At 48.5% G+C, this 19,436-nt stretch overlaps 1 protein-coding gene across 1 annotated transcript; it reads right to left on the bottom strand.

Annotated features, from left to right (window-relative positions):
• Positions 1 to 510: 510 nt before the first annotated feature.
• LOC121233042 lies at positions 511 to 8,599 on the bottom strand. The gene is made up of 4 exons (XM_041121626.1): positions 8,557 to 8,599; positions 6,407 to 6,514; positions 4,852 to 6,134; positions 511 to 1,605 (listed from the first exon to the last, which is right to left on the bottom strand). Exons 1-4 carry the CDS (start codon positions 8,597 to 8,599, stop codon positions 1,594 to 1,596), a joined length of 1,446 nt encoding a protein of 481 aa, XP_040977560.1. The 3' UTR covers positions 511 to 1,593.
• Positions 8,600 to 19,436: the final 10,837 nt, after the last annotated feature.

The raw sequence follows: 19,436 nt of genomic DNA, 5'->3' as shown, positions 1-19,436 counted from the left end.
GCCAGGTCCTCATCTACTGCCATCCTCAGGGCGCTAAGTTCTTTACTCTGTTGCACCAAAGATGCTACTCCTGTACCTATTCCCGCACCTCCTATGATCATTAGAGGAGCTATTGTTAGTGCTGTAAGGGGTTCTCGTTTTGACAGATGATGCTCTGGGGTAATCTGTGAGTCGTGGACGGAGTCTTCGGAACGGTAAAAGATTTTGGGGACTATAGTTACCTGGACACAATATTCTGAGGATTCATCAAATTTTTCCAGCGACAAACAAGGTGTAACTCCCATAGTGGAACAAACCCACTTGGTATTGTTGGCTGGTATTAACCACTTTGCAGGGGTTTTATCTTGTGTCTTATTAACACACAGTTGTTCTTTGTGCTTTGGGACTTTACCTACACACACGCCACTTCCCACCACCTGTGCTAAGGTAATCCCCTGCTTTTCTGTCTCCCATATACACTGGGCCGGATTTGAAACATTTACCCGTATGGGTAGGTCACTTACTCCTATAGCCTCATAAAAGGGTGGTTTTATTCCGTAGCACAGCCAACAATGCTCCGTAAGATTTGGGTTAGTTTTGTTCAGTACTTGGTAGCTAGCTTGCATCATTTTCCAGAGAGGATTTCCGTAAGGGATTTTGGTGGTGCGTGTCGCTATAGGTGTGGTAATATAATTTTCTGTCGATGTTTCCTGGTTGTTGGTCTCTTTAGTCACGTAGTCCTGATTGGGAATAGTCAGGACCACGTCATTAACAAATGCTTGGTTGGGGCCTACTGGCAGTGGATCATTCGGGGCAACCTCCTTTTTTATGAGAATTAAGCCACCCTTGTCTGTCCCTAGTTCTGTGTACCTTATTCCCCAAACTCTTCCAAGTAACCAACTGTCCTCTTGGGGCTTGGTAATATTTAAGAAGAGGTATTGGCAATTCCCCCGTCCTTTGAATCCTTGCGGTGGAATGCACCCATATGGACCCCACTGGACTTTTAGGTATCTATCTCTACCACTACCCGGTATCCAAGCAGGGGCAATGGTCTCACGTCCCCAGTAACTACAATAGTATTGGTTAGGGGAGTTACAATACCCCTTCCCAGGATTCGAGCTGGGACACATATAAAATCCTAGGTATTCCCAACATCAGTCTCTTGGGACAAGCTGACACAGAGAGACACTAAAACTCGGCGCACCTGGTGTTATTTGAGTTGCGATAACTTGGTGATCCTCAAATCGAAGGAGGGACCATTTTAAATGGCTGGTGGGGATGGTGCTCTGATTTTACCTGTCTTATAGTGACAAGCCCTAAAATCAAGATCACACAAAGGCATCGTAGCCCCCCCCCATTTGGGGGCTATGTCGCCGTTGTTTGGATTCCGCCGGTGTGGAGCTTCCAGGTGCGGACAGGATGCTTGTCGATTTGTCGTCCTCTCCTGCCACCGGGGTGTACGGGTCACGAGGACGTCCGATGATATGGTCCTGTGGACAAAAAACTCACAGTTTTCATTAGCTTTATTCTGGAGGTCCGGTTTAATAGACTTAAGTGGACACCACTTAACTTTGCCATCTTTTCTGACTGCAGCATACCCTCGCCCTGTCAGGACTAGTCTCCACCCTTGTTCCCATTCTCCCAGCTCATTTTTGATTACAACTAACGGGCCTTCTTCTAGCGCTTGGGTGGCCCAATGTTTTTGAGTGGGGCTATTCGGCTCTTCCCCCCTGGGGAACTGATTTAGAGCTAAAAGGGCGGTCGCTAGCAGACGTGGTTGGTCTCCCGGGGGAATGGCGTTGGCAAAACCTTCTGTTTTTGCCAACACCTCTAATTTAGATTTCAGAGTTTGATTTGCTCGTTCAACTATAGCTTGTCCTGTGCTATTATACGGAATACCATGTGTTAAGGTGATACCCCATTTTAAAGCAAATGCCTGGACTGATTTAGAAATAAAGCTCGGGCCGTTGTCTGTTTTGATCTGATTAGGGACGCCAAGCCACGCCATGACCGTCAGCCAATGTTGGATGGTCGCTTTGGAGTCGGTTCTAAGGTGTTGCGTGGCTGCGATCACTCCGCTATATGTATCTACAGTTACTGCTAGCCACGCTCAAGGTTTCAGCAACTGACAGAGTGTAAAGTCCGTCTGCCACACTTCGGAGGCCCTAAGGCCTCTGGGATTGACTCCACCGGACCACAGTGGTGCTTTCTGACAATGGGGACACGTGGCTACTATGTGTTTCGCGTCGGTGACCGAGATCCTGCATTTCTTTGCTAGCGCTTTAGCTCCGATATGGAGAGACTCGTGTAGCTGACGGGCATCTCTTAGCGTCCACAACCCTTTTGCGGCGGCATCTGCTTTGTCGTTGCCAGTTTGAAAGAACCCTTTGATTGGGTCATGGCTGTTGACGTGGATGACTGATATGGTGCCCTTTCGGGAAAAAAGTGCTTCTTCCAGCATGAGAGCTGCTGTAGATGTTGACACGCCGGGCCCCGACAGGGCTAAGCAAAGCTTGGCCACGAACATCGAATCGGTCACTATGTTGAGGTGTTCCATTGGGAACAGTCCACACGCCAGTACCACGGCCATCGCTTCTAACTGCTGGACTGAAAGCGCGCAATCAGTCATTTTAATGCAGTGGCCATTCTCTCCCGATTGCCATACCGCTGCCGCGGTTGAGGTCGCTGAGGATGCATCTGTGAAGACCGTTGGTCCCCGTTGGGGCCGATCCATGACCTTCCACGGGAGGTCAATATTGACAATCGCCAGCATTTGGGTCCAGGGGGGTTTTGTAGCATACCGGACTTCTCCGTCAAATCCAGCGAGAGCTATAGCTAGATGCTCTGACATTGCCACTGATTGCGTTGGGAGCTGTTTGCGAAAGGGTAAGTATATCTTGGCGGGTTTGATGCCTAGGTGTCTCAGGGCGAGTTTTCTGCCTTTCATGATGAGGTTACCAAGGCACTCGACTCCTGGAGAGAATGCACGTGACGGTTTTCCCAGGACTATCCATTGTATTGGTTGAGCTTTTTCAGGGGGCCCCTGGGCTAGTGCCCCTACTCCCCCTCCCTCCGTGAAATGTACATACAGATCGAGAGGAACATCTGGGTTCCACCGGGCGAGCGTGCTTGACGATGCCTGTTGCTCAATAAAGTCAAGAGAGTTCGTTGCTGCCGTCGTCAGAGTTTTTTGTTCCCATGGGTTCTTTCCTTTTAGAAGATCGTACGGGGCACCATGATTTCGGGGGGGATCAGGACAATGTTGCGGAGCCATTGCAGGGACCCCACTAACTGCTGCATGTCGTGGAGTGTTTTGATGTTCCGACGGATTTTTATCTGCGGGGGCTGGTTACGTAAGAAGCTGTGATCCCCACCCCCAAAAAGGTTACACACGGTCCTCTTTTAACTTTCGCGCCCACGATCTCGAACCCGTTTGTTTTTAAAGTTTCCGAGACTGTTGATACTAGCTGGTCTACCTGACTTCCTGTCGGCGCGGCGATCAAGATATCGTCCATGTATTGAATGATAGTCGCGGTTGAGTCGCTTCGTCGAACCGGTGCCAACGCTCGATCCACTGTAATCTGGCAGATAGTAGGCAAGTTGATCATTCCTTGAGGCAGCACTTTCCACTGGAAACGTAGGTTGGGGCGTTGACTGTTTGGAAATACAACAGAAAAAGCAAACCTCTCCTTGTCCTCCTCATGCAAGGGTATCGAAAAGAAACAGTCTTTAATATCAAGGACAGCGCAAGGTTGCCCTTCTGGTATCATAGAGTTCATGGGCAACAGCGTTTGGACGGGACCCATTGGTTGAATTTTCTTGTTTACTTCACGTAGGTCATGGAGGAGGCGAAACCCTTCGCCCGTTCGTTTGGGTATTACAAAAACTGGGGTATTCCATGGGCTAGTGGAAGGCTCTATATGACCTCGTTGTAGTTCGCGGTCAACTAGCTCAAGAAGAGCGTCCATTCGAGGCTTTGAGAGGGGCCACTGCTCGACCCACACTGGGTCGGACGATTTCCATGTCAGTCTAATTGGTGGGAGTGGGTATGCGGCAGTGGCCCTTATAGTAAATTTGTCACCCTGGCTTTTAATAGGGCTAGAGCGTCCCTTCCCAACAGGGGTGGGACTCCTGACATGACATATGGGAAGAGGATAATGGTTTCCTCCGGTCCTTTTTCAGTGTGAAGCGTGATTGCTACTAATTGAGCACTTTTCCGAGCTCGGGTTAATCCCCCGACTCCACCCACCATGGGGGCATCTTCCAATTTCCAACGTGGGGGCCAGTTTGTCTCAGGGATAACTGTAACATCTGCTCCGGTATCAATCAAAAAGGGGACACTATTGGTGATGTCATTTAAGATATTATAGAGGGAACAGATCCCCCACACCACTGGCGGGTTATCACACTTTACTGCCAGGGCCACCCTGGGGTCTCGCCCCCAGGGGGAGGTCTTTGCTGTCCCCGTGGTGGAAACAGGTTAGGCTGAATTGCTGGTTGAGCCACAAAGTTGGTCGCTTCTCGAGGGGGTAGCGCGTTCGGGAGTGCTTCGCCCCATCTGGGGTTGGCATAGGTGGGCCGCCTCACGTCCCAAGTGGGAGAGGGCTGTGCGCGGCCCGGGTGCCCCCTCCCCCTCCCGTTTCCCTGAGTTTTAGATCTACATTCTTTAGCAAAATGTCCTTTCTTTCCGCAGGCCCAACACAGTCCTCTGGGTCGGTTCTGGCGCGGGGAAAGCGCTGTTAGTGGGTCCCCCGACCGAGGGCAGTTTGTCACAACGTGGCCCGCCCGGCCACATTTAAAACATGCCATTACATCAGCTATTGCTGTACGGACAGCCACCTGAATCGGGGCTAGATGCTCTTCCTTTGCGACATGCTTAATCATGTCCGCAATACTTGACCCCACTGGCAGTGATCGTAGGATTTCTTTGGTTGCCGAATTGCACTGCTGACGTAAGCAATCTGCAAGGACTGGGCCCTTTGCTTCCGAGGGCAGGGTCGAGGAGTTGACCGCTGCCTGGAGGCGATCCACAAATTGAGTAAAGCTCTCGCTTTCATTTTGTTTTATTGTGGACCATGGCGATGGCTTGACAATAACTCTAGAGGCTGTGCGAATAGCTTCTCTGGCTGCACAAGTAGTTGTCATTACTTCATGGGCCCGCAGGCCCTGGGCTTGCGCCTGGGGGGTAATCATTGTGGGGTCTGTGCCCATTAACCGCTGCAGGCTGGAGCCATGCAGTGGATGATCCGCTCCAGTTACTTGGGCCAGTTGCCTCGCACAGTTGTCCTCCCATTCTTGTTTAAAAACAATCATCCCTGCCCCATCAAAGATCAATCTGCAAGTTTGTTTTATGTCAAACGGGAGCATATCGTCTCCCCCGAAGACACCATCTATGAGGGTGGAGACCATGGCCGAATTAAGTCCTTTATCTGCAATTGCCTTAACAATCGTTTGTATATCCTTAGGGTTTATTGGGGAGTGGACCCTCTGTCCCCCTTCCGTCACCCGGACCGGGAATGCTAGTGCAGCCGATGGGACCCAATCGGCGCACGCGATCTTTATTTTTCTCCAGTCCATGAGGGGGATTTCTCCCCGCGGTTCCTCTTTAATTCGGATGGGAATATTTTGGCTCTTAACTTTGTTTATCTCCGTCTCTTCCTCCTCTAAGTTTGAATCGGTTGCGAGCCACTCGTCCCAGCTGGTGTCTGATCCAGAGTCGGAACTCGACTGACCGGCTACTTCCGGTTTCCAGTACCTTTTTGTCTGGCTCCGGCCCCGCCCGCCTCCCTTGCGGGCGGGCCGTTCCCTCCCTCTTGGCTCGCCCCTCCCTCTTGGTTCGGCCCGCCCTCTGCTCGGCGGGGTGTTTGCCCTGTGAGGGCATTTTTTCAGATGGTCGCTCTGATTGGCTTTCTGCCCTTCGCTCGCGCTCCCCTCCCCTTCCCGGTCGCCCCCACCACCTTCCTCCTTCCCGTTCTCCTCCCCTTGCCTTTTGTGTGCACTTGTTAGTACTAGCGCTTCCTCCCTATTCCCGCCAAAGGCATCCTCGCCCCGCCCTCTGCCTTTCTGCTCGGCGCCATCTTGGGGCACGCAAGGCGGTGGTCCGGCCCAGACTTCCCCAGATTCTGGTTTCTCCGCGGCGCTTCTGGCCTCCTCGGCTAGCCCACCCCAGAAGGATTTAGCTCATTTCATCCCTCCGTAAGCGGGTCAGGGTTCGGGAGTTGAGGGGACGCGTCGCCCTCTTGCAGATTTTTAGGCCCAGCAGAATCGTCACCGTCTGGGGGATGCAAAGTCTGCGTGGCTGCTCTGACTCCCAGTTTTGGGGTGGTCAGCAAACAGTTCTTTGCCGCCCTCCAGGTGTCCTGTTCTTGTATGGCCTTCCGCAGGGCCTGTATGACTTTCCCCCACGACTTAAGATTTTTTGCGGAACCCGAGGACATCGTCTCCTCGGCTAACGCTTTAGTGCATTTATCCCACACTTCGGGGTGGAGAATATCCACCGGCTGGTCAATGACCCCAATTTGCAAAAGCCTCGCAACTGCGAGAGTAAAATCTTTCGGTTTACAGTCAATACCCCACTGTGTATGTAATTGTGATACGACCTTCACAAGGGCTTCCATCGTCCTTGTTGGTCCGGGAGCGTCCTCCCCGCCGGGCTGGTCCTGCCCCTCCGGCCGCCGTTCACCTGTCCAGGCGACGAATCCCGGGTTTTGGCACCACTTGTTGCCTTTCGTTGGCGTGGCGACCTGGTTCAGGAACGGCACGGCGACCAACCCCAGGCCGCTCGGGCCATCAGCTCACGGACACCAATGTGGTGGACGGCAAATGGCGTTTATTTGTGAGTGACACGGCATTATATAGCTTGGGTTTATGATGTCACTTCCGTCCGCTTACCTCATAAACTAAGCGCTATTGGCTACCTGGAGAGGGGCCCTATCTTTCCGTACAGCGCAACATCTTCCGGCCGCCAGACCCTAACTACCCACACGCTCACTTTGTTTGAATGTCTGCTCTCAACACCTGTTGCGCCTTTTGACGTGATGCAGCTAATGAGAGGAGCATTGCCCCCGTCATTGCTGTTGTTGTTCAAGGAGGAATGGCGGGCTCAATGCGTTAAGGTAGTGGCTGACACTCAGGCTCCTGGTCATCACCTGGCGGGGGTGACCATAGAGCAGCTTATGGGGGAGGGACACTTTGCAACGCCTCAGGCACAGGCACAGGGCATGCGCGGACGTGACTTTACGGCAGTCGCAACAACTGCCTTGGCCGCACTTGGGCGTGTCGCAGCCATGGATAGAGCGGACCCCCCTTGCGTGAAAGTTCGTCAGGGGATTGCCGAGAGGTTTTACTGCCTTTTTAGATCGGCTTCAGCTTGCTGTGCAGGCGGCAAACCTTCCGGAGGCGGCTAAAGAAGCGATTGTGGTTGAATGTGCTAAGGCTCAAGCTAACCCACAGACCGCAGCGCTTCTCTCTCATTTGCCAGCGGGTTCGGCGCTAGGCAACATGATACGCCATGTACTGGAGAGAGAGCAACAACAGGAAGCACGTCCCGTAGTGGCGGCCTTGCAACAAGTTTTGCAGGCGGGTGCAGCCGTTTGTTACCGATGTGGTGGTAGAGGCCATATAGCGAGGGATTGTGCAACCAAACCCGGAGGGTCGGCCCAGGAGGTGGGGGCGGGCAAACTCCGTTGTTGGAAATGTGGCAAGCTCGGGCACAGAGCTCGAGAATGCCACACCGGGGCCCAGCAGGGGGCTCCGGGGTGTGCAAAACAACGGGGACCGATGTCGGGGAAACGGTACGAGGGGAGGGATGGGGGCCAGGCCCTCCCCTTTGGTTTTTGTACAGGGCCCAGCGACAACAATCCAGGATCAAAGAGTGCTCCTGTGGAACTGACTGCTGAATGGGAGGGGCACGAACAGGGCAATGTGACAATGATTCCTACAGTTCCTCCTACTGCCCAAATAGCATTGACCATGGGCATGAAAACCCGTCCGGAAAGGGTGATCGTTCTAGAGGTGGGACTACCCCTTTTTTCACCCCGCATTACTCTGCTAGCCCTGTTAGATACTGGAGCAGATGTTACCGTGATTCCAGTTCATGTCTGGCCCCCAGAGCGGCCCACCACAGTACAAGGTCAATTGATAGGAGTGGGGGGAGCACAGGAGTCGAGGATGAGTAAGGCCCCAGTGAAAATCACTCTTGCCCAGCCTACAACTGCTGCAGACTCTGACAGAGTGGCGTGGTGCAACCCGATGGTGGCAATGGTCCCAACAGCCATTCTTGGGCGCTGTTGCCTACATCTTTGGGGATGTCACCTTTCCACGGATTTTTAATGCAGGCCACTGCCGTCTGCTGTCCCTTGAAGCTCACCTGGCTTACGGACAGGCCGGTGTGGGTGGAGCAGTGGCCAATGACTGAGGAGAAGCGGGCGGCAGTAGTAGAATTGGTGCGAAGGGAAGTGCAAATGGGCCATCTTGAACCCTCCACCAGTCCCTGGAACACTCCTGTATTTGTCATAAAGAAGAAATCAGGGGCGTGGCGGCTCCTCCATGACTTGCGAGCAGTCAGTGCCTGCTTACAGCACATGGGGGCTTTACAGCCAGGACTGCCCTCTCCGGCCATCGTGCCGAAAGGACAGGGTGTCATTGTGATTGATATAAAAGACTGTTTTTTCAGTATTCCCTTGTACCCAGGAGATCGCGAAAGGTTTGCCTTTTCAATCCCGGAGCGAAACCATCAAGCACCCGTGCAGCGGTATCAGTGGAAAGTGCTCCCTCAAGGCATGAAAAATTCGCCCACTCTCTGTCAAATCACGGTAGGTAAGGCCTTACGGTCTCTGCGAGAAGACCACCGGGAGGCCACCATTATACATTACATGGATGACATTCTGCTGTCCCATCGGGACGAGTCTGTGTTGCAACGCCTCTATGATCAGACGGTCCGGCAACTAAGTGAATATGGGCTACACATATCCCCCAACAAAACACAAATAGGACCTTCTGTTAGTTATCTAGGCACTCAATTAACCCCCCGCACAATCACCGCTCAGAGTTTCACAGTCCCCGACCAAGTGTATACCTTACATGATGCCCAAAAGTTAGCGGGCAAACTATTGTGGCTAAGGAACTTTGTTCCCATTGCTGAAGATGAACTGAATCTCTTATACCAACTACTCTGGGGAGGAGAACCTTTGCAGGCGCCACGTGTGTTGCAACCAGCACAACGTGAGTTGCTAGAAAACATAGCCCAACGGGCTCAGCAATGGGGCCTGCAGAGGTTTCAGCCCACACGCCCAGTTGTTGCGCGACTCTTTGTGGCCAAGCAAAGTTGCCACGGTGTGTTGATGCAGACCGCAGAGGGCCCGGAGTGGCCCTTTGCGTGGCTGCATCAGGGCAAAGTGCACACAGCCATCATTAGTTGGCCGCTGTTGGTAGCCGCCATGATCATGCGTTGCCGGAGGGCTTGTCAACATTTTATTGGCAAAGACCCGGACCGCATTGTCTTGCCCTGCTCCCTAACGCAATGGAATTTAGTTTATCTGCAGGTGTCCGTTTTGCAGGGTGCGTTGGCAGAGTTTGCCGGGACAGTAGCAGGACATGAGGTCCATCGCTGTGGGGAGGTCTTGCATGCCTTACCCATCCTCCCAGCACAGCAATTGGCTAAACACCCTAATGACGGCCGCACAATCTTTACTGACGCATCCTCCAAGACTAGCAAGGCCGTCTGTGTTTGGAGGGAAGATGGGGCATGGCATCAAATAGTATATACTGAGCCAAGTCGCTCAGTGCAGTTTTTGGAGGCCAAAGCAGTGACCATGGCATTGTTACGTTGGCCAACTGAGCCCTTGAATGTGGTCATGGATTCACTGTATGTGTATAAGCTCTTAGTTGCAGGGGAATGGGCCCTAGCTTCTTCTACGGAGATAGCCGGTATGCTGTTGAACGCCTTACAGTTGCGTAGTGCGTTTTCCCTATTCATGTCACCAGTCATTCTGGTCTCCCTGGACCGCTAGCCGAAGGGAACAGCCGCGCCGACCACACGGCACGAGCGTTGTTAGCTGCTGTCGGTAATGATAACAGCACGCCAGCGAGGGCACGCGCGATAATGTTATACCGCCTCTTGCATTCCGGTCCCCGAGGTTTGGCAGTACTAACGGGCATTTCCCGTGCCAAAGCTAGAGAGATTGTCGCGGCCTGTCCCCATTGTGCCCAAGGACCTCTTTGGGAAGCCGGGGTCAACCCTCGTGGCTTACGACCGAATCAGATCTGGCAAACAGATATTACGGAGTATGCTCCCTTTAAGCCACTGCAGTATTTGCATGTTACCGTAGACACCTATAGTAAATATATTCTCGCTACAGCGCACAGGAAGCAGAATAGCTTGGCGGTTGTACAACACTGGCGTGCTTGCATAGCCCAACTGGGGATTCCACAACAGATCAAGACGGATAATGGTGCAGCTTATACTGCGGAAAAGGTGAAGCGATTTTGTGCAACCTGGGGTATTGACCTTGTACATGGCATTCCTTATAACAGCACCTGCCAGGCCATTGTAGAAACGAGCACATTGAACCTTAAAGGACCCTGCTAGATCGGCTTAGGGAGGGGGACCAGGCGGAGCCCTCCTGGTTACGGGATAACTCACCTGTTCTCCGTACACAGCGTCTCCTGTTAACTGCGTTAACTTCATTAAATCAGACAATTCGGGGGGACCTGGACCAGACGGCGGCGCAACGACATTTTACGACTACGGAAGAGAAAGGCCCCTACCCGTTGGTCCCTGTGCGTGATCCCCAGACACGCCAATGGGACGGACCGTTTGAGCTGCGTTGCCTCGGGCGGGGGTACGCCTGTGTACAGACGCCTGAAGGGCTACTGAAATGGGTCCCTAGTCGTATGGTTCGTCCTGCCCCTAACCTCGTAGTGTTTGAGTGTTTTTCTTTACAGATTGCTGTTATCCTTTCCTGGCTTGTGACGTCTTGGGTATCTGCTACGAATTTCTGACAGTGGAGCAATTAATAAACAAGATAACAGAACTGCAGAGGCAAGAAGGAGCTGCAAGAGTTTTTATCGCAATTAAGAAAGCTGTCATTTCGGCTTAGAGCATTCAGCTGTGGGATGGGGACTTAGGAGTTGGTTTGTATCTTTGTTAAAAATCGGGGTTTCTTTTATTCTTGTATATTTTATTAGGTATAATGTTGCTTTTACTGTGTTTAATTAATTGTGTTTATAGATCTTGTAGGTCACCTTGGCCGACATAACACGTCAAGATTCTCTGTGCCTTGCAACCGCATCACAAAGCCCATGAACCAATAGACAGGATGGCTATGACTCGTGCAGCGCGCCTGGCCAGTGAGCGCATGCATCATAGGCTCCCCATGTTTCAACCGAGGCAAATTTTGGCACCCGCTGGCCACGTGTGCTGAAATCCGTTCCTCTACAAATGTATAAATACCAGGACTTTCCAAAGAGCATCGGGTTGGTGTACGGCAAGGCCATCGTTGCCTCTGTGGGGACGCCCACGTAAAGCTGGCACCTACCGACTGCTGGGCTGAGTTCGCGGATGGTGGTGACTAGATCTGTTAATGCTCTTTTTAAAGAAAAAGGGGGGGGAATTGTTGTGGGAACATATTTAGCTAACGGTCACAAGAGCATTCCAGATGCCTTTAGAAGGCCTTGAACAGAATAAACAAGACAAAAATAAGAAAGATACCAATTAGAAAAACACAGGTGCGCATTCCACGATAAAGAGAACTTGGCACAAACAACCTCAATTCGGCAGTTCATCTTGACCAATTAGACTGAGACAAGTCTCGCATGTTTTAGTTAGTATAACCAATTATGTTTTATGTTTATGCGCGTGTACAGTGTTGATATAACCAATCATTAAGTGTAACTGGATGCGTGGACAGTGCATGAATAATGTGTGAATAATGTGTGTAACCAATAGAAGCTAGCTAGACATGGGGAGGGGGAAATGTAGGGTACGGCGTTCGGAAGATCTCGCGATGTCACGGAAAGGTAGAAGGCTAGTCGTCGCCTCCCTATGAAGTATCAGTGATCCCACCTACCGTTGTTAGTATAAAAGGAATTAACTGCGCAATAAAAGAGGAAGTTGACGCTCCCACCGTGTGTGTTATCTGTCTCTTCCCTGGTCCGGGTCGACCAGTGATCTAATCGTGGCACCTTGATATGTAGCAACGCTACAGAACACACTCCACACAGCTATCAGTTCCCCAACCTGCACACTACCTTCTCCCTCTGTTATTATTTCATCTCCTGTCCCTACTTGGATGGCCACTGCCCGATACTCCCAAGTTTTACCTTCCCTTTTTGATGAAGCGCCAGTAAACCAGATGTTCTGGAGTTGTTCTGAATATGGGGGGGCAACTTGAATTATAGGGGGTGAAGTATTGTTTGCGACCTCACGGGTTGCCTCCTTTTGCGAGGGAAGTAGTTTAGGGGCACCTTCTGTCACTTGAAAGATGGTACAATAATGCTCGATCTGGGCATACCATTTTCGAATGGAGGCACGCTGGGCCACCCCGTCGGGGGGGGTGTCCCTGATAGAACTGACTTTATAACTTTGAATGGCCCCCTCAGGATAATGGACTGCTGATGAATAGTCCTTTCTGCTTCTTAGAGGACAAGACTTACTACAAAAAGACCCTTCTCCCAAGCAGAGTATCGTTTTTCCACGTCTTTGAAGCTACGGGAATAAAACCCAATGGGCCGTGTAGGGCCATCAGGCCCTCGCTGCCACATATGTATTGACAAACCTGAATTTGCAAATCACCATTCAATCTGCACAGGGTCCGTGGGATGGATAGGACCAAGTGCTTGGTGTGTAGTAGCTTCAAAGATTAGGAGTTGTAAGGCCTCATTGTGGAGGGGCGTCCAGTCCCATCCAGCTCCCTTCCATAGTAAATCATACAGGGGTCTCGCAATTATCGAAAAATCTGGAATGTGTTTTGTCCAAAACACCAGTAATCCCCAAAACATGCTGCAACTCCCCTCTTATTCTCTGGTACTTTTATTTGATCTAGGGAGGTTAGAGTGTCTGGGGGAATGCATACCATCCCTCCCTTCCACCAAATCCCCAAAAATTTCACCTCTTGCACAGGGAGTTGTGTTTTCTCGGAGGGGATTTGTAATCCTAGGGATTCTAGGTGTTTAATGATATCATTCTGCGTGGACTGGACTGGTATGATTTCATCCCCTGCTATGAGTATGTCATCAATATATTGATACATTCATACTCCTGCTGCAGGAGGAACATTCAAAAGTTCCTGTGTGTGCTAAGGCATGGTGTGTGAGAATAGGCAAGTGCCTAAATCCCTGCGGGAGATGGGTAAAGGTGTATTGTTGACCCTCCCACGTGAAGGCAAAATGATTCTGATCCTCCTTTTGCAGGGGAACCATGAAGAACATATCTTTGACATCAATAGTAGCCATAATCTTGTGGGCCTGTTCGTGAATAGTAGATATTAATTCAGCTATATTAGGCAGTGCTGTGGTTAGGGGTCCCATATTAGCATTGAGCTGCCAATAATTCACGGTCAGCCTCCATTTGCCATTTGGCTTACGGACAGGCCATACAGGGGCGTTGTATGGGGAGTGTGTCGTAACCAGAATCCCTTCCTCCTTTAGCTCTTCTATAACCGGGGCAATCCCCTCTCAGGGCCCCTAAAGGCAAGGGATAAGGTTTGACATTGGTAACTAAAGAGGGAGGAAGCGGGGTTGAGCAGCTTGCAATAAGCGGAAACTTGGAAATTCCTGTCCAAAGGCCCACACCTTTCCACCCTCATCAGTCCAAGATCTTCCTTTCAACAGGTCTAGGCCCAGCAAATTCATTGGGTATTCTCCTGAAACCATTATGGTTTCAACAGTTTCCTCCTCCCCGGGTAGCCAACATTTCACTTTAACAGTCATTTGGGGCTGGGTATACCCAAAAGCATCTACCACAAATATACCCGAAGGCACGATGCCACATAAAGAGGCATCTTTGGTCTTTAGGGCAGACATCTGCACTCCAGTATCTATCAAAAAGGTAATAGGGACTTTGCGGGGGCTGATGGGGCAAGTTATTAATAGGTCCCCTCTTGAATTCTCAGTAAGCCTTCTGATAAACATCCATCCTTCGCCCCCCGGTTCACCTACTGAGGATGAAGGAGGAAGTTTCCCACCCCCTCTTCATTCTGAGACCCTTCCAGGGGAGGGGCCATAGCAGGAATAGGTTTCTCTGGTCCCTCTTTAGAATGCCAACTTTTCACTAATAATTCCAGTTTATCAGTGGATAGTCCATCCATTAACATCTTCGGGATTCCCTTCTGCAACCCCAAAATCCACAAACCATTTCTTCTTTTTTTATGCTCCCCACTACTCCGACCTCCCTGATTCATGAGGGGTGTTGTTTTCTTAGGTCCAGACTGCTGCGTCGGAATCCTCCACTCCGCACACCTAATGGCTTTAGAGTCCCCTCTAACAGGGGTTACCGGACCATACTTTCACCCATAATTAATCAACTCCTGAGCCACCTCCCCCCACGTCCAGACTTTCTGCTCTCTGTGATTACGATTGGGGGTTATTACTCCTTCTAGAGCAGCAACCGCTCTTTCCCCTTTTGACAGACTAGCTATTTGTCCTTGTAATTGAATTCCCATTGGTTTTAAGGACTCCAGGAGCCCCCTTATAAGAGGAGTCATTCTCTCTGGGTCCATCGGCATCATCATAGGGGATTTGTGTCGTGGCTCTAACTCCCTCTCATACATCATTTGCAAACAAGCCGCTTTTTGTACACTTTTTACTATTTGGTCCACAGTCCCTGCTATGGCCAGTGGGTCTCCCCTCTCTAAGGGGTTCAAGCCTCCAGCCCAATAGGCTGCTTGCTGAGTGAGTGACCAAGGGGCACGATAGTTTCCCATGGTTAGGAAAACACTGGGTCCCCAGTACCCTTCAGCTTCCTTTTCTGACAATAAAATCTGGTCACCACCAGTAAGTGAAACTCTCCAAACGTACTCTGTCTCTGACTCCTTAGGAGTCTGGCCACACTCCTTTTTTAATTTGGACAATTCAGTGGCTGTAAAGGGGACTTCTTTTGTTGTTATTTGAGGAGCCTCATCCTCCTTATCTTCATATGAATACTCGGCTTTAATCAGTGGCTGCAGTGGGATGGATAGCTTATTCAAGCGATCCCGCAAACCTTTTAGCTAGGACAGGGGATAGGTTGGTGTTTTCTCCACTGTCCCTTCTGTTGTATTATCAAATCCCTTTTCCGACATTTCCTCCTCTTTCATCAATCTCTCATATAACTCATCTCTGAGTAAACGGGCATTAGCCCTTTCCTCCTCTAAATGCGCCTGCAGGGTTTTAACCAGGTCTTGTAACAACTCGATTATTTGGCTTTCAGCTTTATACTGTCATCTCTTCTCTTCCACAGCAGCTAACAAGGCTGCACCTAATACCGCACAAATAACAGATTTTCCTTTGCCCTTTTTGACCCGTGCCTTGACCTGCAAGGCAATAATTCAGTCCACAATCAATTGTATATTAACACCAATTTTTCCGAGCCGTGAGGGTTTAGTGGCTTGTTCATCCAAAAATTCTAACAATACTTTAGAGTCATTCTCCATCTTATCACACTTCGGGAGCGGTCTTCTCGGGGGGTGCCCCGCTTAATTATAAACTTCAACGTCCCACTCCCTCTCCCCGAGAGGTACCTTGCTTTAACTATATCTTCTATTAATTAAAACCTTGGTATCAACACTCTCGCTTAAGGTGATCCTGTCCGTGATGCCAATTAAAAAGTCCCGTTCCGAAGGTACGGAAGGGGTAGTGAGAGACGGATGCACCCGAAGTGAGATTAAGACACAAATGAGGTCAAATGTTGATATTCAAAGGTTAATTCATTTTATTGCTTACAAAAAGAGAAAAGAGGGAAATGATAGAAAAGGGGGAAAAGAAGCAGAGATGTCCTTAAGAAAAGCAAGTGATAGTCACCACCATGGATCCAGCGGCATCCCATTGATCCTCTTCTTCGGTGGGGAGAGCTCTGCCTGTGCTTGTCTAGTGCCTGTTTTATACAGTCCTGTTGATGAGTTTTACGACTTTTCAGCAGTCTTGCCCAAGTCCGGTAGTCAGGGCAACAACACGTCCACCTCATAGGCTTTGGTACTCACGCGATCATCGCGTGAGTTCCAGCTCGATGGACACCTTCTTAGGGGGTCGCTGGGTGCCAGATCCCCTTCTAAGTGCCACAACTGCCAATTGTTCTTCAACTGTGTATTGTGACTGATAAGAGGCGAACATCCTGTTTTTGCTGTTTATCTTCCAACCGCAAGGCCAGCCAGAGCACATAGGCAGAACAAATATTAACCAGGCAATGCGAGACAAGTCCTTGTTCTCAGTCCTTTACACCAAGGATAAAAGGATTCTTACAGAGCTAAACACTTGCAAATATATAGTCCTAAACTCAAAAATGCAGTTGGACATTGAAGCCTCAAACAAACAAAAAAAATCCCACATCCACTACCAGAATTTAGGAGACAAACCTTGTGCTCAAGAAATTACACTTCTGAAGGTCTTACACCAAAAGATGGAAATGAGATTAGCATGGAAATGATTATTAAAAAAAGTCTTCAAAAGAACCCGTACTACACCTCGTTGATGTTCAGCATTAAGCAGAATTACACTAACAGAGAAGTTTCATAAAAGATTTTTCTTCTACTTTAATCAATATTTACTTGTTTCAGATCAAGTCAAAGCAGCAACACAGCCCCTGGTAGCTGCTAAATTTCATACACACTAAAGATAGATAATAATTTACATCATAAGCCCCCCCTAAAAGTGGCCCAGAATTTGTGCATGAGGTTCACTATTACATTGCCTGTTCTGAGTTTTAATTATGGAAATGGAGAAGTTGTTCATTATTTGAAAATGTGGCCACACTTGCAGCTTAATCCAATTACAGTTAAGCACTCATTACCTACTCCTCCATATATGTATCCTGGGTAAAAACAGACATTCATCAAGCATACAAAAAAAAATGAGGCTTCGGACTTCACTTCTCTGCTGTTTTTCCTTAAAATATTTTTTTAATTCTTCTGTTAACAGGGGAGGGAAGCTTTTAATTATATATGTATACACCTTAAATACATGTCTACACATATTGAGCAAGCATGGGTTAAGAGGAGAAATAAATAAATCATACCTTTGCAGATTACATAAGACAATGAATCACAGAGTGAGCAAGTTTCAAACTCCTGTTACTAGCACAATTGAAGCTAATGTGTATCTAGGGAATACATTTTGCTTTGCATTTGCCATTCCATAACATTATAGATTTATAAAAGTAGAGCCTCAGAAAGATCAATGTACGACAGTTCTCTTTGATCTCTTGGTTTACTTACTTCTGCAAGTGAGATCAGATTTAAAAAGCCACAGGAATTTACCACTTTGAAGTATTTTAACTTTTCATTATCTGGAACAGTGGTACTCCATTACAAGACAAATTCAGAAGGTAGAGTTTATTTTATTTTTGGAGACTTAAGCTCGTTGCGCAACTAATAAGAAATCCAGTGCTTATTTATTTTTATAAGACTTAATGCCTGAGAGTGTTTTGGGAAACCGAGGGCTTGAACTTCAGAGCGAACTAACACCGGACACCTGGACGGATCAGTAAGTGATTAATAGCATGCTAAACTTCGAAATCCTAACTAAGTGATATAAAGGATTGATTGTGCACATATAATTCCCTTAGCCATAAACCGTTGACCAAGTCTGAGACTAAGTCTGGATCCAGTCACACCTAGACTTGTCCCTGAGAAGGAGTTTAGAAAGCAAGGGGGTCCGTTCTGAACCTTGTGACTCAACGGGAGGTTTTCCTTACCCTTTGAATCTCTTAGATATAAACCGTTGACCAGGTCTGGGACTAAGATTGGACCTAGCCACCCCTAAGCTCCATCAGGACTCAATGGGAAGGTCTCCCTTACCTTTTTCCATCTCCGATCTCTGTGCAAATCATTCTAAATCAATTCTAACTTGATTTTCCTTTGTATGTTTATCCCATGTAGTAAGTAATAGAGTGAACCTTGCCATAGAAGTCTGTTAAGTCGCACTTTTACAGATTCTTTAAGGATCCTAAATCACTCATCCGTGACACCATCCCATTTTCCAGCCTGCATAGAGACTGTGCGTGTAAACAGCCCCTCCTCCAGGGGAGAAATTACAATAACAATAGTACAAATAAAAGAATATACAAAATGAGTGATGCACAATGCAATTGCTCACCACCTGGAACCTGACACTCCACCACTTCCCCTGCTGTGATACCACCTCGACCCCCCCAGCCCGCTTCCCCAGTTACATACTGAGCATGACGTCACATGGTATGGAATATCCCCTTGGATAGTTCGGGTCAGCTGTCCTGGATGTGCCCCCCTCCCAGCTTCCTGTGAAAATTAACTCTATCCCAGCCGAACCCAGGACACCCCCCCCCCTTTTTTTTTTTTTATAGGGGGCACAGGGGGAGGAGGGGGAATAAAGAGACATACAAAGCAAGGGTCAGCATGTCAGTAGGAAAAACCACCCTGGTTTGATCAAAGAAAGCACTAAAAACTACCATGACCTTCCAACTAAAGGCTTTTTAAACTCTTTGGTTACATGCTATTTACTCAAATATCAACTGCTTGTAAACAAACTGCTTCAGGTTAATAAGGAACATTACTTTTTGATGTTAGGTAGTGACCCACTGCGTACTCTTAGGTAACCTGTTTATTTTACAGCACTCAGATACAGAATATAAGTGATGAGAAAAACACATTTTTCAAGTCGCTGATGTGACCACATTGAATCACTAGGACTTGGAAAAGACTTTGCAAGCCCCCTTATACTCACTAACGCACTAAAAATTAACCAGGTAAGCAAAGCTGGTACAAAGATGACATAGGCTATGTTCAATAGTTTCATTTTTCTCCTTTCATGTGATATTTTAAAGTTGTCCATAAAGACAACCATCAACAATTATATTTTATGTTTAATGACAGCTAATTTGAGTTATTTGAAGACACAACTATTTTCTCCAGAAAAAAATTCAATATTAGTTACCAAAGTTACCTAAGATAGAAAGCAAGGCCTAACATATGGCAAAAGCATGATGTGTTTGCACCTAAGGTAAAAAATACCTACTGTGATAAAAAGAATCTGAAGCCAGTTGCACTTTTATAGGAAAATTATCCTAAATAGACTTAGAGTGTATCATGTTACTGAAACTTAAAATGGATTTTTTTTTTTTAAACAACTCAAAGTTCAGCTTGTGTGCACTATAAAACATACATGTAACTTCATTAACATACCAGACAAGACAACTAGCTCATCTGCATCTCTGGGTAGCAGAATCTACACTTTTCCTTGAATTTACTATTAAAATGTCACACAGATGATGCAAGTTTATTAGATGCAGC

This window comes from Aquila chrysaetos (assembly GCF_900496995.4).
Source record: "Aquila chrysaetos chrysaetos chromosome W unlocalized genomic scaffold, bAquChr1.4 W_unloc_4, whole genome shotgun sequence".
Lineage (NCBI taxonomy): Eukaryota > Metazoa > Chordata > Aves > Accipitriformes > Accipitridae > Aquila > Aquila chrysaetos.
Note: the sequence above shows the minus strand (reverse complement) of the source record. Positions and strands in the feature narration are given on the sequence as shown.